Below are 16243 nucleotides of genomic sequence, written 5' to 3' on the forward strand. Positions count from 1 at the left end.
TAAGTCAACTTATCACTTTTTACAGTGACTTATTACACTAGTATTGCATAATTTCTACTTCTGTCTTAAAATTAAGACTTTTTTTTCATAATTATGATTTTATGACCATAATTGTGCTCAAAAGTATTGTGAGCACAACCTCAAAAGATATTTACTAGAAACTATACACTATACTGTGGTAAAAAAAGAAACAAATTTAAGTGCAAATTTTAATAACAGTCAAACAGTGAAATAGAAATATACAATAGTGTTATTCAAATTTTAAAAAAGCAAAGAACAACCAAACAAACAAACAATATCTAGATAATATTATTAATCATACATAAAAGCTAAAATGTGAAACTCAAGGAACTTCAAATGCTTTGGACAATGTTGCATAAAAATAGTGTGAACTTTACATATTCCACGCCAGGCATATAAAACTTTTTCCCTGCCAGAAATCCTTAGAAATGTTCAGAAACACAAAACTAGGTGTATGCCGAAAATATATTGAGAACTGTAAACTGCTGACCAATCCACTAAATGTTGTCTCAACATTACTACACATATCAGAGCCAGCTGTTCCAGGCTTGACCTTGAGCAGGGCCAATTACGCTCAAGAGCACTAGCGTATGAAACTTCCTTTTACATAATTTAAAACAAGTCTCTAATAAAGCAATATGTAAACAAGATCAGTGGTTTTGTTTTTGGTTAGTTGCAGTTTTTCACATCAACGTTATCAGTACACAAAAAGACAGATTTGAACCTTCATCTCCAACAAAATTGGCACAGAGATTTTACACAGAAAGTGAAATAAGGTTTCATGCACATTAAAAGCTCTGCTGAAAATGCCGAACATGTCTGTCATGTTCTTTGTAGCAAGATTGCATATCTAAACAATGTGCAGTTGCATATTAGTGCTTTTTCCCTTCGGTAATTAGCAGTGAAGCTCTATTCACAAGCCCTTTGAACATAAGACCATGAGAAGCAGAATAGTGGTTCCCTGTGTTCTGCCTCTGTAAACATTACAGAATGAGTATTTCTCTCTCGTTTGGTAAGTTATGAAGTTAAGCGGTTGCTTTCAGAGGGGCTCAGTGGTGGTATGATGTGGTGTTCCAGCGATACCAGGATCTAAGGAAGAGTCAAATTCATCATTTGTACATTTTACTGGTTAAGATGGCTGTATGTGTGAAGTAACTTGCTGTGGTTTTACCCTGGGGTGTTGAACGTCTGGTTGACCCCCTGTGAGGTCAGTGGACTGGATGTAGTGGACAGAGTGCTGGGGGAGGAGCCTCGACTGGGGCTGCTGGGGGAGGAGCTTGATGACACTGCAGGAACAACAATCAAGTCAAATTTATTTGTATAGAGCGATACACAATATATAGAATTACAAAGCAGCTTTACAGGACGTCATGCTGTTATGTTTGTAATGACTTAGTGCTCAAGTATTCATGAAAATATTATTGGATATTGCAGGTGAAAAATCTGAAAAAAAAAGAAAAAAAGAAAAGATGTTTACAAATCTTTGTTGAGACACCAGCTCAGTACTTACCACCTCCAGTGGCGAGTGGACTGAATGAGCGGGAGGTTGAAGGCTGAAACAGGAAATTAACCAAATTAGTGGGGAATACGCACTACCGGCACATCCGGGAACTTAACTGTCAATTTCGTTACCGCCCCTTTTTGGGGGAAAACAAACTAGACTTCCCATAGGCTTCAATACAAAATAGCGGCAAAAAGCAACGTCCATACACAGCCGACAGACGTGAATAACTTAAGTAATCACTAGGATTAATCATGTCAAGTAATTATATGTCCACCCTGCCTGCCATAGAGCGTGAAAGATACATCCATAAACTTAATTTGGTCAATTTAAAAACTCATTATCCCAGCGTCAAATTGGTGTAACAACCCCACCCAGTGGCCAGAGGTGTCTTGCCGGACATTTACTCGTACCTAATCTAATCACCAGGTAAACCAGTGAATTATTTTACTTCATTTGAAAGTAAACATCTTTAAATGTATATATTATGTCCTTATATTTAGAGTACTGAGTGCACTTTTCTGTCCAGCCATACAACTAGCCTGGCTTCGCTTTCGATAGCATCATCCGTAATTCATAATATTTCCATAACAACAAGATATGGATGATGGTGGCAGGTAGCCTGGGCTAAATTTGGGTTTTTACAAACACTATTGGTGCACCCAACCACACAACAACTCTTTGGCATGTTGTAAGGTTAGTCCACTTCCTCGATCCGATGCTGTATGGCGGTTTGTTTTCCCCCAAAAGTGGGCGTGAACCTGTTCAGAGACATTCTATGACGTTGCGCCGGTTGTGAGTATTGGGTAGAGAACATTAAGGAAAACAAACATCACTTTAACCACAAAAGCATTCCAAAACACACTCACTTTGGAGAGGATGGTAGCCTTATATACATGCTAAAGGGATATATATATATATATATATATATATATATATATATATATTTTTTCTTTTTAAGTTTTATTATAACATATTGTGACTATTCATCTCATTTCATCAAAAAAAGCAAGAAATAAAACTACACAAAATACAGAAAAACAGTAATATTGCGAAATATTATTACAATTAAAAGTATTTTTTCTATTTAAATACATATTTTAAAATGTCATTTATTGTTTTGATGGCAAAGCTGAATTTTCAGCAGTCATTACTCTAGTCAGTCTTGAGTGCATTTGCTGTCACTTTTGAGCAATTTATTTAATAAAAATATTAATTAATTAAAAAAAATAAGTTCTACTGACCCCAAAGCTTTGAACTATGTAATGTAATCTAATGGCCTAATCTTTAGAGAGTCGGACTCGTAACCTAAAGGTTGTGAGTTTGAGTCTCAGATCCAGCAGGAATTGTAGGTGGGGGGAGTGAATATCCAGCGCTCTCTCCACCATCAATACCATGACTTGAGCAAGGCACCGAACCCCCAACTGCTCCCCGGGTGCTGCAGCATAAATGGCTGCCCACTGCTCTGGGTGTGTGTGCGTGTGTGTGTGCACTTTGGATGGGTTAAATACAGAGCACAAATTCTGAGTATGGGTAAACATACTTGGCCACACGTCACTTTCACTATAATATAATGTTTAGGACTGTTTTGTAGTGGTAAATATTGCCAAATCTCAGGCCCGGTTTCACAGACAGGGCTTAGACTAAGCCAGGATTAGGCCATAGTTCAATTGGGACATTTAAGTAATTTTTATTAACATGCCTTAGAAAAAACATTACTGCCGTGCATCTTGAGACAAAACAAAGGCACTGATATGTTTTAAGATCAGTCAGTGCATGTTTATTTCAGTTGAAACAGCTCAAAATTACATTATAATCTTTATTATAACATATTGTGACTATTCATCTCATTTCATCAAAAAAAGCAAGAAGCCTTGTCTGTGAAACCGGGGGTCAATGTTTTATTAAATAAATTTCAACTTTCCTTAAAAGACTTGATAGTCACCATTTAGGTTGTACTGTTATGACAGTGTGTGTCTCACGTGCATTATGGATCCTGTTCTACTATTTTGGAAAATTTCAATAATGATTGCTCAGACTCACCAGACGAGGGTTGTAGTTGTGAGACTTCATAGGTGAAGTGGAGATGGGGCAGTATATCCTCTTCTCTTTCTGCCGCCGGTTGCAGAACCAAACCCGCACTACTTCCTTCTCCATGGATAGCTGCTCTGAGATGAGTGTGATCTCTTCAGAGTTGGGTTTTGGGTTCTGTTTGGGGTAGAAAGTGTGTTTATGTATCACAGGCTGCAGGGGGCACTGCAAGCAAACTGCTGCACTTTGTCATCGCTGAATGAAAAAGACTTGTTACACCATGTGGAGCAGGTTAGGGTTACCTGTCTTGAGCAAAGGTTTCTAAATCTTAAAACAGTTTAAGATTAGACCTCCATAAATTTGACAAAATTTACTAGTAACAGATTATAAATGTTACAAAATTACACTTTATTACTATAAATTATAAAATGATTTTTATTTTATTTTTTATCTGTGTCCAAATCAAAAATCCTTCTTCTTGCTCATTCTGTATTAATCAAATGCTCTCTGGAATGTGATCATCCCTCTCCCTAATTAATTCCGCCTGACACGAAAGTAAATAATAAATCATGGTCATACAGTGGGGAATAAAAATGATTTGATCCCCTGCTGATTTTGTACGTTTGCCCACTGACAAAGAAATGATCAGTCTATAATTTTAATGGTAGGTTTATTTGAACAGTGAGAGATAGAATAACAACAACAAAATCCAGAAAAACGCATTTCAAAAAAGTTATAAATTGATTTGCATTTTAATGAGTCAAATAAGTATTTGACCCCTTCACAAAACACGACTTAGTACTTGGTGGCAAAACCCTTGTTGGCAATCACAGAGGTCAGACGTTTCTTGTAGTTGGCCACCAGGTTTGCACACATCTCAGGAGAGATTTTGTTGCACTCCTCTTTGCAGATCCTCTCCAAGTCATTAAGGTTTTGAGGCTGATGTTTGGCAACTCGAACCTTCAGCTCCCTCCACAGATTTTCTATGGGGTTAAGTTCTGGAGACTGGCTAGGCCACTCCAGGACCATAATGTGCTTCTTCTTGAGCCGCTCCTTTGTTGCCTTGGCCGTGTGTTTTGAGTCATTGTCATGCTGGAATACCCATCCATGACCCATTTTCAATGCCCTGGCTGGCTTCAATGCCCTGGCCCTGTCGGTACATGGCCCCGTCCATCGTCCCTTTGATGCGGTGCAGTTGTCCTGTCCCCTTAGCAGAAAAACACCCCAAAAGAATAATGTTTCCACCTCCATGTTTGACGGTGGGGATGGTGTTCTTGGGTTCATAGGCAGCATTCCTCCTCCTCCAAACACGGCGAGTTGAGTTGATGCCAAAGTGCTCGATTTTGGTCTCATCTGACCACAACACTTTCACCCAGTTCTCCTCTGAATCATTGGCGAACTTCAGACAGGCCTGTACATGTGCTTTCTTGAGCGGGGGGACCTTGCGGGCGCTGCAGGATTTCAGTCCTTCACGGCGTAGTGTGTTACCAACACACAGCTGCCTTGAGATCATTGACAAGATCCTCCCGCGTAGCACTGGGTTGATTCCTCACCGTTCTCATGATCATTGAAACTCCACGAGGTGAGATCTTGCATGGAGCCCCAGACCGAGGGAGATTGACAGTTATTTTTTGTTTCTTCCATTTGCGAATAATCGCACCAGCTGTTGTCACCTTCTCATCAAGCTGTTTGGCGATGGTTTTGTAGACCATTCCAGCCTTGTGTAGGTCTACAATCTTGTCCCTGACATCCTTGGACAGCTCTTTGGTCTTGGCCATGGTGGAGAGTTTGGAATCTGATTGACTGATTGCTTCTGTGGACAGGTGTCTTTTATACAGGTAACAAGCTGAGATTACTCCCTTTAAGAGAGTGCTCCTAATCTCAGCTCCTTACCTGTATAAAAGACACCTGGGAGCCAGAAATCTTGCTGATTGATAGGGGATCAAATACTTATTTCACTCATTAAGATGCAAATCAATTTATAACTTTTTTGAAATGCGTTTTTCTGGATTTTGTTGTTGTTATTCTGTCTCTCACAGTTCAAATAAACCTACCATTAAAATTATAGACTGATCATTTCTTTGTCAGTGGGCAAACATACAAAATCAGCAGGGGATCAAATCATTTTTTCCCCCACTCTATGCTGTAAATGAGGGTCTGAAGCATCTGAAAATAAGTAAAAACTGCAAATTCACATCAGGGTTATCATTTAGCTAAAACCATAAAATGCTACTTGAAATAAAATAACTAACCAAAAAACTAAATAAATAAAAAATAAAAAATAAAATAAATAACCTTAAACTTTTTTAATTTCAGCAATTTGGCAAGGCAATATTTCTATTTTTATTAAAATATTTAAATTTTTGTTAAGTTTAAATACATGTATTAAAATAAATAATAAGTAACTATAAGTAAAAATGAGTAACTAAAACTAAAATAAAAATGTATTTGCAAAAACGGATAACTCCTTTTTTATTTTCAAAAATCATGTTTTTTTGTGTTATGTTTTTATTGTGTTAGTTAGCTGTATTTTTTGTTATTTTTACTTAATAAAAATAACCCAACTGCAGTTTGATTGAGATTATTTGGAATGCACAATGAAAAAACATGATTTTTTTAAACTGTTAAAAACGGAGTTATCTGTTTTTGCAAATGAACCCTTCATACACACACACACACACACACACAAATGCAAAAACTAAACTAAAATTAAAATGGAAGCAGAAAATATAAATATAAAACCTAGTTTAAAATAGTAATAAAAAATATAGTATGTCAATGATTGTAAAATAACATAGACTCACATCTAGAAAGCGTTTCTCTAGTGTGAGTTTGATGTTAGTTTCGATGCTTGTTCTCTTTTTCCTCTTCCTTCCATAACCCTCCAAAAGGGGAGGTAGGGTGGTGGGGTTGGTCATGGAGTCGGACGGTGAGTTCTCTGAGGAGGCAGAAGGGAAGGTTTAAGATCACAGGTATTTATAGTGCAGTCCACAAAACAAAAGCCTGCTGCTGCTCAGAGAGAAGCCATTAGTCAGTTCTGTCCACGAGAGGGCAGCAGCACATACCTGCGTCACTCAGCCACTTCTCCAGCAAGGGCTTGAGCTTGCACATGTTTTTGAAGCTAAGATTGAGAGCCTCAAAGCGTGAGATGGTAGTCTGACTAAAGTCATTTCCATACAGCTTTCCCATGGCCAGACCCACATCACCCTGCAGCCACAACACACATGAGTTTGAGAACTGGATTAGGTCCACAACAGGGTTGGGCAACATTGAGTATCACAATTATTGGCTTCTTTTCAGTTTAAATAAAAGTTTCTAAGACCCACCGACATTTGAAATTACAGGAAAAGTTATATAAAAGAAACAACAATTATTATACTTTATAAATTATAAATTTTATATACACACACACACACACACACACACATATATTAGTGCTGTCAAACGATTAATCGTGATTAATCGCATCCAAAATAAAAGTTTTTGTCTGCATAATATGTGTGTGCTGTGTATGTTTATGTATATATAAATACACACACATGCATGTATATATTTCAGAATTTTTTTTATGTTTATATATTAAATATATTTATTTATAATAGAAATTATATGAATGTAAATACATGTAAATATTTTCTAAATATATACTGAATGTGTGTGTATTTATATATACATAATAAATATACACAGAACACACTCATGTATTATGCAAACAAAAACTTTTATTTTGGATGTGATTAATCGCGATTAATCGTTTGACAGCACTAATATATATAAATTAAAATTTACAGCGGGGAAAATAAGTATTGAACACGTTACCATTTTTCTCAGTAAATATATTTCTAAAGGTGCTGTTGTCATGGCATTTTCACCAGATGTCGGTAACAACCCAAGTAATCCATACATACAAATAAAACAAAACAAATTCAGAAATTAAGTTATGTGTAATAAAATGTAATGACACAGGGAAACAGTATTGAACAACTGAAATTTATTTAATACTTCAAACTTCAAGACGCCTCCTGTATGGAGTCGTATGTATTGCTCAGGTGTGATTTTGGCCCATTCTTCCACACAAACAGTCTTCAAATATTGAAGGTTCTGTGGGCCTCTTCTATGAACTCTGATCTTTAGTTCTTTCTATAGATTTTCTATTGGATTCAAGTCAGGTGATTGGCTGGGCAGCTTTACTTTCTTTCTCTGAAACCAACTGAGAGTTTCCTTGGCTGTGTTTGGGATCATTGTCTCGCTGAAATGTCCACCCTCATTTCATCTTCATCATCCTGGTAATAGGTGTTGGGACTGAACCAGCTCATATTAATTTCCACTGAAAAGGGGCAGGATTGCTTTCAAATTACTGATAGATTTCAGCTGGTGTCTTGGCTTTCCATGCCTTTTTGCACCTCCCTTTCTTCGTGTGTTCAATCCTTTTTCCCCGTGTCATTCCACTTTATTACACAGAACTTCATTTCTGAACTTGTTTGTTTTGTTTTCTTTGTATGTATGGATTACTTGGGTTGTTACCGACATCTGGTGAAAATTTCAAGTCAACAACACCTTTAGAAATATATTTACTGAGAAAAATGGTGATGTGTTCAATACGTATTTTACCCGCTGTATATTACAGAAAAGGTAATAAAATATCAATAATAAAAAACGGTCACAATATACTTGAATTTTATTGGCTAAATATGTTTTTTTTATTTACTGAATAAACACAAAGCATGTCATAGTCCAGACAAATAGAAGTGCATGTATTAAAAATAATGAAATGTATTTAAATTAAATGGTGACTTCTGTAGACTAAAAAATACATATTCCCCATGTGTTGTGTTGTTGTGCAAAATTAAATGTATTAATAAAAATACTTACAGCGGTTATCATGAATTTATTTAAATATTATTCTATTTTAATTCTACTTCCTAAAATTCAAATTTGAATTTCAATTCTGCATCATGTTTTACAATTAGTTCAAATTCAGGAACTGACATTCTAGATTCAGTTCTGCTGCTGATATTTATAACTTATAGTTCTAGTCTATTTTCAAATAGAGATTTATGAAAAAAAGAGAATAATAAATGAAAAGATGTTCATATAAATGGAAAATCAATGCTATTATTAAAGAGATAAAGATAAAAAACTATAAAATATGCAGCTAAAAGCATTATGAAATCAGGCACAGTCTTACCTGAGTAAAGCCGAGTTTGATGCGTCTCTGTTTGAAGGCTTTAGCAAACTGCTCGAGTTCCTCCAGGTCATTGGGTTCATCTTGAGGTGATCCCACATGTTTAGGCACATGTAAGTGAGACATGTCCAGGTGTCCGTCCATAGAGGACCCGGCCAGACCTGACCTGCCCATTGCCTTGTGAGAAAATTAAAACTATTAGGGTCTAGGTAATCAGTTGTTATCATTTTTGTTTGCTTACATGCTATTTGCTTATTTTATTATTTTATTAATGCCTTCTCTTTTGTGTTTTCCTTTTCTGATGCCCATAAAAAAGTAAAGTAATAAATATAATAATAATAATAATAATAATATAATGAGAACGGAGCAATAAATTACACTCCAGCTGGGTTATTATAGTTAACTAAAACTGAAACACAAAAAAAAAAAAAATTGAAATAAATAAACCTGAACTGAAATAAAGTAAAATATGAAAAAAAACTGCTTAAAAATAGTCTTATTTTCATTTAGTTTAACTTAATGCACTAAAATAACTAAAACTAAAACTGAAACAAAAACTATACACATATACATTTTTTTAAAATGAAACTAATAAAATGACAAAATTACTAAAACTTTTTACATTAAAATGCAAATAGAAATTTTTTTTTTTTTTTTACAAATGAATAAAAAGGTAATAGAACTACAATAAACTATTTAAAAAATAATAAAATAAAACTGGGGTGACGCATGAAAGATACTTTTGATTTGTTTCATATTATTTGGTCCTTAATATAATCCCTATTATATAATCCTCATTTGTTATATTTCATATTGTTGACAACTTTAAAAAAAATAGTACTAGTGAAGAATGAAAAATATTTTTTCAGTTGTTTTATTTATTTATTTGCAGTTGAAAGAAACCTAAGTAATCCAGCATTAGGCTGAGATGTACCTGAGGAGTGAGTGCGAGACCAGGCTGGTGCGGTAGGAGTCCTGTCTGGGACTGGGAGGGCAAGGAAAGCAGATTGGGCTGCAGCAGTGCTGGAAAAAAAACAGTATTTAAATATGTTTGTACTGTAGTTACAGCAGACAAACAGAATGTTCTCTTGGATGCAAACTGATGAACAGCATCATCCCTAATATGACCCAGTGACCCAGTACATCCACAGACCTTGGTGTCCTGATTGGGCCTGTGAGAGGAGAAATGATGACGGAGAGGACAGGTGAGATCCAGGCATCAGGACTAGCTGGGGCAGAGGGTGCAGGGAGGGCAGCTCCTAAAAAAACACCAATCATCAGCCATATTTCACCACAATTCCTCTTTGTGTAAACTTTAGAGGATTGAATCCCACAAAAACATGCTCAGGTCACATTTGCGTTTTAGCATGAAGATGTTTTGCATTATGACATTATTTTCAAGACAGTTAAGCACATTTCCCCCAAAATCTCATTACCCTAATGATTTTTGCTTTTGTTTTTAATTTACATTATTCTTAATGGTTATATTTATTAGATTCTATTTTGCTGTATTAATACAATTAATTTCATTTCAATAATTCATTTAAAGCATTATGAATACAAGACAGTGAAATAATAATATACTAATATATTCTAACATATATATTAGTGCTGTCAAACGATTAATTGCGATTATATATGTATGTGTGTATATAAATTAATTGCATTCGATAATTTAATTTATTTAAATCATTATAAATTATAGGAATAGATCACCCAAAAATGAACATTTTTGTCATCATTTACTCTCCCTCATTTACTGTCCCTCATATGAGTTTCTTTCTTATGTTGAACACAAAAGATAATATTCTGAAGAATTTTAAGTAACCAAACAGTTGTTGGTCCCCATTGACTTCAATAGTAGGGAAAGAAATACTACGGAAGTCAACAGAGACCATCAACTGTTTGATTACCAGCACTCCTCAAAATATATTCTTTTATGTAAAACATAAGAAAGAAACTCATACAAGTTTGGAATGACACAAGGGTGAGTAAATGATGAAAAAACTTTCATTTTTGGGTGAACTATCTCTTAAAGACAGTTAACAAACACTACAAAGTTTTATAAATACTTGAATAATAATATTGATAAATATTTAATATATAGCTTTTTCTCATAAATACTTGATACATATACATATTTACATACATATATATAAAATAAATAAATAATACATAAAATGTTTGTTTTTTTTAAATGTAAATTTAATTGCATTAGATTATATTTTACTGGATTTTAGGAATTTATTCAAATAATTATAAATTAAAGGCAATTAACAAATACTGCCAAGTTTTATAAATACTTAAATAAAATAAAATAAATACATTTTTAATATATCACTTTATTCTCATGAATGAATACATTTTAATATTAAGTTAAATTAACTTAAGTGTTGCTTAACTGTTATTAAAATAGTACTGTTACAGTGCCTCAAAAAAGGCAAAACATATTTTTGTTTCATTTGATTATTTTTGTGCAAAATATAGAAGCCGAACATGCTCTTGATGGATTTCATGACTCGCTATGGCTGGGTTTATAAGGATGTACCCCAGTAAGCTGGCCTCCAGGCACCGGGGATCCCTGAGTTAGGTGGCATGTCTTGTGTGACGATACAGAATGAGGTGAATCATTCAGGTTCTCGGTCTTAATCTGCACATGAAACAAAGACTTTGTTAGTCAACACAAATCCGGTGAATATGTCACGATGTGGAGCTGTTCACCGCAGTGTTTTGGTCCTCAGGCATGTGTGTTTGTCTGTGTATACACACGCTCTTTGTGTGCACTCGGAGACCAGTAAGGCTGCTGGACTCGTTCTGCCGGAGAGGGCCTTTAACAAACATTCCTTCCCTTCCCGCAGGCACAGTATGCAAATGCCCTCACAAGCCTGAAGCTAGTTCCTGTGCACGAAACTTTTTACTGTCCTCAACACTAGATCGTATGACAGGCTGATCTGAAGAACTAATGAAGTATTATTGCTCAAATATCTCACGCACTGTAACACTAGAAAACTTTAGTAAACTTTCAAGCTGTTTGCCCTTGAACTCTGGCGTTTCTCTTCATAAGAGAAGCAATGAGCTGCTCTAAATAGCAAAACAACTGTTTACAGATGATGTATATTAAGTAAAACATTGTTTGTACTCACTTGTCTGGTGAAGTCAATGCCGTTTTGTTCAATGTCTGGAAAATGAAAAGATAATCACACTGAGAGTTATGCATTAACTTTCAAACTGCCTCCCACTGGACCCAGCTAATTTCACAAAACATTTTAGTTTTTATTTAAACTTTTATTATGATTTCTTTTAAAGGGTGTTCATCATAAGACCTATAATGGAACATACCATAAAAACAAACTCCCAAATGTTCCATTAAACTGAGCAAGGAGGGTTAGTCGGGGGTTCAAAGGTCGTCAATACCAGGTAATCTCTCTTCATTTGAAATTCAAATCAGTCTCTATGAGGCCGTGGTTAGAACGGCACTCACTCACTCCATAATATGGAAATCTACCCTTCTCCTGAGCCAAACTTCCAGTATGGAAATCATCAGATCATGCAAATGAGTTTCCATGGCAACCTTTAGAGGCCTTCACATTTGAATACTTACAGACCTCCAGGTGCATCTCTTACACTCTCAATTTCTCTCTCTCTCTCTCTGACACAATTTTAAATAAAAAAATTAATAATATGATTATAAAACCTGCTGTAACCTGTTCTTTGTATCATATCATTTTAAAATTACTGATTTTAAATTCAGAATGTTTAGAGTCATCCAGTCATGTGTTTGCACATAAATTATGATCATTTTTAAAATGACTAAATTCTAAAAAAAAAAAAAAAAAAGATTACTGGAGTGTATTTTACAAGAAAATACTGTTTTAATCTATAGTCCAAAAGTAAGCCTTTTCTTTGTAATTAATTTATAAGCAATTGTGTCTTTGCATTTCCAAAATAATAAAATGTCCTCAAAACTAAACATACAAATTTAGATTTAGATATAAATATACTTCAGTGGGGTTTATGTAACAAGACAATTGTTTACAATTTGTAAACATGAACAGCATTTTTCATTCAATCCAAATATTTGTAGTTATCACATGACCTGATGGGACATCTGATAGGTCTAACCTTAACCTTAATCCATACTCAAACAATTCACACCATAGAGGTGATGGAACATAAATGAAATATATATTTAACATTTGGTGACAATGCTCTGCTCTCTCTGAATTGTCATTTCTCTCAGGTTCCTCATTTGAAGAAGACGGTTCCGTACAGAAGCCATTGTAACCAGACCATGATTCAGTACCGCCTGAGGCTATGAGCGCTTCATTGCAAACAAACCGCCACATACATCCTGGTAGAGTTCTCATCCATCAGCCTGCACTCATCACGCACCTAGACACCCGACGAGCTCAACTCAACATACGTTGCAAGAAAAACGTTTTTAGAAGTACAAAAAAATGGGGAGGCAAATAAAATGTATTTAGAGATTACCACCTAAAAATGGTTGGCACAAAACCACTTGCTCAGACTTTCATGCCTGAGAGCGTGACCAGTGTCCCATCAACACAAAGAGTTAAACTTTTGGTCATAACCACAAACGGTTATTGTGAAGAAGCCCAGTGGCAGTTCGTGAAATTATGATCCTCATTTCGAAGGAACGTAAAGCTGACTCACAAACACTGAACTGTACAGTTAACCACAGTATCAAAAAAGACTCAGTAACTGGAAAGTGAACCATTTGTGAGAAAATTACCTTTAAAAAATCCACCTTTGGATTTCACTGAAAGCAATGAAAAGATTTTAAATATTCAAGAATATAATCACATCATATTTGTAATGTAGAATATAATGTTTAACATTTACATGTATGTATTTAAAGATTTTAAAATATTTTACTTATTACAGTCTGATTCAAGACACACAGTTGATGCTATTTTACAACATTAAAAAGCATCATCAAAAAACTATTATTAGCATATAATTGATTACATATGTGTGATGTTATTCACATTCAAATGTCACCATACATTAGTCAAGAGGTAATTTTACCATTTCAAGGCAATTGACAATATAGCAGAGAGTGAAAAGTCTCCTTACCAGCTTGTTCATGCTGAGATTCTGTCTGTTCAACAGCCTCTGTGCTCATCTTAATATCTGTAATGATAAATACAGCTGATTTTACTACAGGATCACAACTTTATGCAGACACTGGGGCAATTCATGCCATGGCCCAGCCAGTAAAATGATCTTGAGGTTTATTCTAATGTGTCCAGCTTTCAAATGGTCTCCTTTATGTAAAGGGCTTGTTGTAATATTCATAAGAGCAAGGGTATCCCCATTCACCATTCACCACAATCACTCTGTCTCTCCACCCTAATCTCTTCTAGTCAAAAACATTTAAATCTGCCAATATAGAGAGCTGTGAACAGGTACAATGCAAAACAATATGATTCCACAAAACGGTCACTGCTTGAGAAGAGAGCAGGCATCTGGGAGACAAAGCTTGGTATTTTAGATAAAAACTTTGAGGAGTACATCTACGCTTACCTTACAGGAGGAAAGCCCCACGGATCCAGGCTCTGCAGATTATATCCCTGTGTCTGTGGTGCTTTTCTCAGGTCTTCGATGACGAACTGAGTGAACCTTTCTCAAAAAGGTTCAGAGAAACACATTTAGCAAAGTGGGTTAGTAGAAGAGCATTCACCTCTTCAGTATCCCACACCAGCCAATAGACACGTCATTTGCATAAGGCCCTCGGTGTGTCCTATCCAGACTCTGACTTTTTGCATAAAACAACAATAGGCAGACAGCAAACTTCGAAAAGCTTGAGCATAAGAGCATGCGTGCAACTCTGCCTGTGTCTATGTACACTGGCAAACTTAAAGTGTGCTTGGTCTTTGATTGAACATGGCATAGCTCTATTTATTCAAATACATCACTGTGCATAAAGGCTGGAATTATGATTGTTCTTTTCACTAGTCTATATAAGAGAACAGATTTGACTCGAGTTACATTCCCAAAGTGATGTGATTGTTTTTAAACTTGTGTCAAATGTTTTTATTTTTTCAAGCATAGCCTTGGCTATATCTCAGAAGTGCGCCTCATTATTATGGCATTAAAAGAGTTACAGTTCATTGCACAACAAAGATCAAGGGACTGTTTCTCTAGCCAGAGTTCCGTGGAAATATGAAAATGGATTTGAAAGTAGGATAAAACAAACTGCCAATTAAAAGTGTCTCTTGGGGGGTTTTAATCACCAAAATCATAGTGAGACAATGTAATTAATTCGATTCAGTTTCAGTGTTTTATTCTCATTGTTTACGTGTTGCAGTTTTTAAACTAGCCTATCCAAAGAGATTTAGTTTCCATCCCCAACACTATTCCAGTGAATTATCCCACGACTGCTGGATGTGAAGGGGTGTAGCACTGTTCGGATGTCTGACTGATTTCCGAGAAACAGCTCAGTCGAACAGTTCGTTTGAATGAACCCATTCAAATCCAGCGCGAGTTTGCGTCATATTAGATGCCGCTTTAATAAACGTTTACGGAGATAAATAATGTTTATTAATGTAATAATAATAATAATTGGCCTAATAATAATAACAACAATATTAACAATTATTTTATACAAATTTTTGTATAGTATGAAATTTATTCCAATTAAGATGACAACATAATTTATAATAATATCCATGTCACATGTGTCATTTTACTGCATTTCGGAGACTTCATGACAACTAAACGTTTATCCTAAAGTAAAAACGTTAACACTGCCAGCGAGTCACACCGGTTAGCTAAAACAGCAAGTGTGCACAGCTGCGTTGGTTTGTCGCGGATGGCAGAACTTGTGTTTGTGCAGATTTACACTCTGTCCGGTAAACTCTACCTCTACATTCACGAATTAACCACGTTACGTTAAGAAGTTGTAACTTTACCTTCTAAAGATGAATTTTACTGTCACACCATCCAGAGTGAACATAGCCTAACAGAAGACTTTCACTAGAGGGCAGCATTCAGTCTCTCAAGGAAATGATGAGGTACAGCATAATGCTCGTAATGTTGGTTTGCATATGAGTTGTAGTCTACGTATACTGTGGTTTAAGGAAAATAAACAATTGTGTACTCTGATCACATCGCTTTTTAGAGGGTTGCTTATATATGGCATAGCCCATCATAACAAACGAAGCAAAAATACACGACACATAAAAAGCCAGTGTAGCCACACACATTTCTAATGTAGCTAAATACATTGCAGATACTTTATATCTCTGTTTGATTTAACGTTTTCACTATAAAATTAACCAGATACTTTGAAAATAGTAGATACTAAAGCATTTTAAAATGCTTTTTCAAATGCAGGTAGGCCTACCATAGAATTTTGCTTTAAACACACAGGGAATGATGATTTTGTTAATGTTTTTTGTGTGTGTGTGTGTGTGTGTGTGTGTGTGTCACAGTTTCTTTATAATGATAAGTGAAATTTACAAATTTTTGAGTGAAATTTG

At 35.3% G+C, this 16243-nt stretch overlaps 1 protein-coding gene across 3 annotated transcripts; it reads right to left on the bottom strand.

Moving 5' to 3' along the window:
* Nucleotides 1-201: 201 nt before the first annotated feature.
* On the bottom strand, nt 202-15775 carry pou2f3 (POU class 2 homeobox 3). Of its 3 annotated transcripts, XM_058777700.1 has the most exons (15): nt 15674-15775; nt 14286-14381; nt 13836-13892; nt 13492-13518; nt 11882-11916; nt 11287-11388; nt 9892-9997; nt 9673-9761; nt 8742-8915; nt 6619-6760; nt 6358-6491; nt 3566-3730; nt 1532-1574; nt 1193-1307; nt 202-1110 (listed from the first exon to the last, which is right to left on the bottom strand). In XM_058777700.1, exons 3-15 carry the CDS (start codon nt 13882-13884, stop codon nt 1071-1073), a joined length of 1221 nt encoding a protein of 406 aa, XP_058633683.1. In that variant the 5' UTR covers nt 13885-13892; nt 14286-14381; nt 15674-15775; the 3' UTR covers nt 202-1070. The 3 variants fall into 3 exon arrangements, with proteins under 3 accessions (XP_058633683.1, XP_058633684.1, XP_058633685.1); XM_058777701.1 differs by lacking the exon at nt 15674-15775 and having other exon boundaries at nt 14286-14480; XM_058777702.1 differs by lacking the exon at nt 13492-13518 and having other exon boundaries at nt 204-1110.
* Between the last annotated feature and the right edge of the window lie 468 nt (nt 15776-16243).

This window comes from Onychostoma macrolepis, chromosome 05 (genome assembly GCF_012432095.1).
Source record: "Onychostoma macrolepis isolate SWU-2019 chromosome 05, ASM1243209v1, whole genome shotgun sequence".
Classification (NCBI taxonomy): Eukaryota; Metazoa; Chordata; class Actinopteri; order Cypriniformes; family Cyprinidae; genus Onychostoma; species Onychostoma macrolepis.

Coding starts and splice junctions, on each gene's coding strand:
- pou2f3 (XM_058777700.1), bottom strand. CDS start 13,884: ATGAGCACAGAGGCTGTTGAACAGACAGAATCTCAGCATGAACAAGCT. Junction 3,731..6,357: donor TAGAGAAACGCTTTCTAGAT/GTGAGTCTATGT, acceptor TACCCCAAACAG/AACCCAAAACCCAACTCTGA. Junction 1,308..1,531: donor TCCACTCGCCACTGGAGGTG/GTAAGTACTGAG, acceptor TTGTTCCTGCAG/TGTCATCAAGCTCCTCCCCC.